General features: G+C 35.4%; 1 protein-coding gene across 1 annotated transcript; it reads right to left on the bottom strand.

The window, feature by feature from the left end:
* Positions 1-286: 286 nt before the first annotated feature.
* LOC139515425 (uncharacterized) lies at positions 287-1,345 on the bottom strand. Its single transcript, XM_071304995.1, has one exon. The coding sequence runs from the start codon at positions 1,343-1,345 to the stop codon at positions 287-289; it is 1,059 nt and encodes a 352-aa protein (XP_071161096.1).
* Positions 1,346-3,600: the final 2,255 nt, after the last annotated feature.

The raw sequence follows: 3,600 nt of genomic DNA, 5'->3' as shown, positions 1-3,600 counted from the left end.
GAGGAGCAAACCCGCTTGACATTGAGAGCTTGACTGTACGGGATACTTTTTTGTACAGTGTTTGGGGTGACAGCTTTGGGGAGAAAGGTATTGATGTTTATCTGTGGGTTTACAGTAGAGGTCTGTTGATATGACACCGTCCTTTATAGATGTGGATGTGTCTTAGAAAGATATCTAAGAGTCGGAAATTTCATACGTAAATTTAAGTGAATGGTGGGCGTTGTTTGCATGTCTGATGAAATCATCCAGTTTTTGTTGGGATTCAATCCATTTCATGTCAACATCATCAATGAAACGGAACCAAGACAAAGGTTTGGATAAAGATGCTGCAATAATTTGTTTTTTCTAATTTGCCCATGAACAGATTGGCGTAAGACGGTGCCATTTTCGTCCCCATCGCTGTTCCGTTTATTTGAAGATAATGATCACCATTAAAGGTGAAATTGTTGCATTTCAGGACCAGAGTAAGCAGCTGGACTAAACATTCAGTAGGTGGTTCTAAAATGTTGCGCGAGTCCCATATTTCCCTACAAGATTGTATGCCGTCGTCATGAGGTATGTTGGTATATAATGAGGTGACATCTAAAGTGACAAGGAGGGTTTCCGGAGGAAGAGGGTTCATGGATTCCATTTTACGAAGATAATCTGTAGTGTCTTGAATGTGGGAAGGCAGATTTTCTACATGAGATCTTAAATGAAAATCGACTAATTCCGAGATTTTCTCAGTCGGATGGCCGTTTGCGGATACAATGGGTCTACCAGGGTTGTTAACCTTGTGTATTTTGGGAAGATACATTCGACCAGGCTTGGCATTCTCTGGTTTTAAATAACCAATTGTATCCTCATCTATGTGACCGTCATTGTACATGGTTTGTAACGCAGTGATAATTTTGGAGCTAAACTCGGAAGTAGGGTCATAGTCTAGCTTCTTATAAAATCTCTCATCAGAGAGCTGACACACTGCTTCCGCGATGTAGTTAGCTTTGTCCATTATCACAACGGCACTGCCCTTGTCTGCTGGTTTTATCACAATATCATCTCGGTTTCTCAGCGATTGTATGTTTTTTTTCTTGTCAGGAGAGGTGTTATAAAATGACGAGTACTTGTTGCTAGATAGATGAACAACATCCGATTTGATTTTGTCGATAACATCTTCCAGTGTAGCAGATTTACTAGGTTTTGGAATCCATGAACTCTTCTTTTTCAAATGCGGAATTATGATTTCTTTCTCCGAGTCAGACGTGCCTGAGTCTTTCTCATTATCCACCTCTTTATCCTTGTTACCAAAATATTCTTTGAGTCTGAGAGTTCTGGCAAAGTTATCAAGGTCATATCCCAGTTTCATATTATCTATGTTTTTGGGAGTAGGGCAAATATTCAAACCCTTAGACAAGACTTTAGTTTCGTTCTCAGATAAAGAGACTGAGGATAAATTGACAACCGTGTTGTTGGGATTGGTCGGAACTCGAATTTTTCTTTGAAATCTACGATTTCGAGGCTTTTTATTGGATTTTTTTAGAGGGTCTGATTAAAGAGTGGTTAATTTGCACACCATCACGTTGAAATTTGTTAATCTGTTTGACGTTGAGCTTATGTGATTGAATATGGTTGATATCACCAAGACGTACTTGAATTTCGTCAAGTTCAGGATCAGACAATTGTTCACGAGATCGGCAGTGCAAATTATCACGCAGTTTATATAAATAGTTTACTTACTGAATTGCTTCTTGGCGTAAAAGATCCATCAGACTAAAAGAACTGTGGTATAGAATGTTATTCCATCTGTGGAAAAATCTGTTAGACTTTTCTCCTGTTGTAAGTGGGGAGGCTTTTAAAACAAATCCTTTCGGAATAATTCCTTGATCAATGTAGGTTTCTAAATTTGAAATGTGATGTTCTGTTTTGATAATTTTGATAGTAGAAGATCTTAATTTCTTAAAATAAAATTGCAAATGCATGATGGAAAATGCAGTAAGAAAATCGGATCGGGTGAACACACTCGATGCAGACTATCAAAAAGGTAAAAATATAAAATGACTGAATAAATAGTTAACGATCAATCTTACAGGGCGATGGATCATGTAATATGATTCTGTACACTAATAATTATAATATATAACAAGTCAAAAAGGGTACAACATCACCATTAAATAACTATAAAATGAACAAATATTAGATAATTCGGATGACAGATATCCTTCTTCAATAATAGCACGATGTCAAATGAATCATGTAAATATATTCAAACTGAGAAACTTTTTCTAAATCTTTAAATTTATACAATTTAAGCGAACACCACACGCTGATACAATTTTAAAATTTCCAAACACGGCGCAAAGATTACAAAAGTTATGCCAAATGAAAAAAGTTATTTTCGACGTGAACTGGCACAACTCTAAATTTCCAAAGGTTGTGACAGTTTATATGTTATAACTGCATCGAGAGCAGTCCTCAAACAAAAAAATCAAAAATGTTCTAACCGATCCAAGTTGGTATAATATTTCAAATTTGACAACGGTAGGGTAATTGCATCAGAAACTACATATTTAAGCCTCCCAAACGAATAGAAGTCTAATAATGATTAGAAAAATAAGTTTTATCTAATGAGGTAAAATAATTGAACGTGGCTATTGAACTATATGGTTTCACATCCTTGAGTAAAAGAATAAAAATATATTGTTCTTTGCAAAAGAGGGACGAAAGATACCAGAGGGACATTCAAACTCATAAATCGAAATAAACTGACAACGCCATGGCTAAAAATGAAAAATACAAACAGACACAATAGAACACACGACACAACATAGAAAACAAAAGAATAAGCAACACGAACTCCACCAACAACTAGGGGGTAATCTCAGGTGGTCCGGAAGAGTAAGCAGATCCTGCTCCACATGTGGCACCCGTCGTGTTGCTTATATAATAACAAATCCGGTAAATATTCTTATTCCGTAGATCACATTCATGAAAGGGAAGGGGATTGTAGTTACGACGTAAGGAACATATCCGATATCATTTGTGAAACGGTTATTCCATAACGGTCAACCAACTCTTGATGGCGCCCGTAAAATTTATGTGCAAAGATACATCGCCACCTGTTTGTGTTTTTCTTTTGTTGAATGGTATTTTTTTTATGCTGTAAATTCAAAACTTATGCTTTTGTTATTGCAATTTTCAAAAGAGATGGTATAAGGACACAGTTATTGTCCTTTGGTTTTCGTTGTCTACGAATATAGTCCATAGTGTGAACAGTGTTTAACTTGCATTTTTTATTTGATACACTTTCCCAATTTATTTCTCGATATTTAATGCATGAAATATTAAGTTGGAGAATGTAATTACATTTAAAAAAAAATTGAGTGCTGAATCTTAATGTTAAGTAGTGATTTGGTCCAGTTAAAATGGTTAAATTTTATTACGTCTGAAGCTGTCAAACTGAATTTTACACCTTCTAAACACAGAATTGTCAATATTTTGAGTTAAAGCTGGTAGAAGTTTCTATAAATCTGATATTATTTGTCCAACTAGTAGTACACTACACTGCAGTAACAATCTTTTTGAGATAGAGCAGATGCGATTTTTAAATTTGAATTTATTGTC

Source organism: Mytilus edulis, chromosome 3 (genome assembly GCF_963676685.1).
Source record: "Mytilus edulis chromosome 3, xbMytEdul2.2, whole genome shotgun sequence".
NCBI classification, from domain to species: Eukaryota; Metazoa; Mollusca; class Bivalvia; order Mytilida; family Mytilidae; genus Mytilus; species Mytilus edulis.
Note: the sequence above shows the minus strand (reverse complement) of the source record. Positions and strands in the feature narration are given on the sequence as shown.

Excerpts from the sequence above, each read along its gene's own strand:
- LOC139515425 (XM_071304995.1), bottom strand. The coding sequence starts at position 1,345 with ATGAAACTGGGATATGACCTTGATAACTTTGCCAGAACTCTCAGACTC.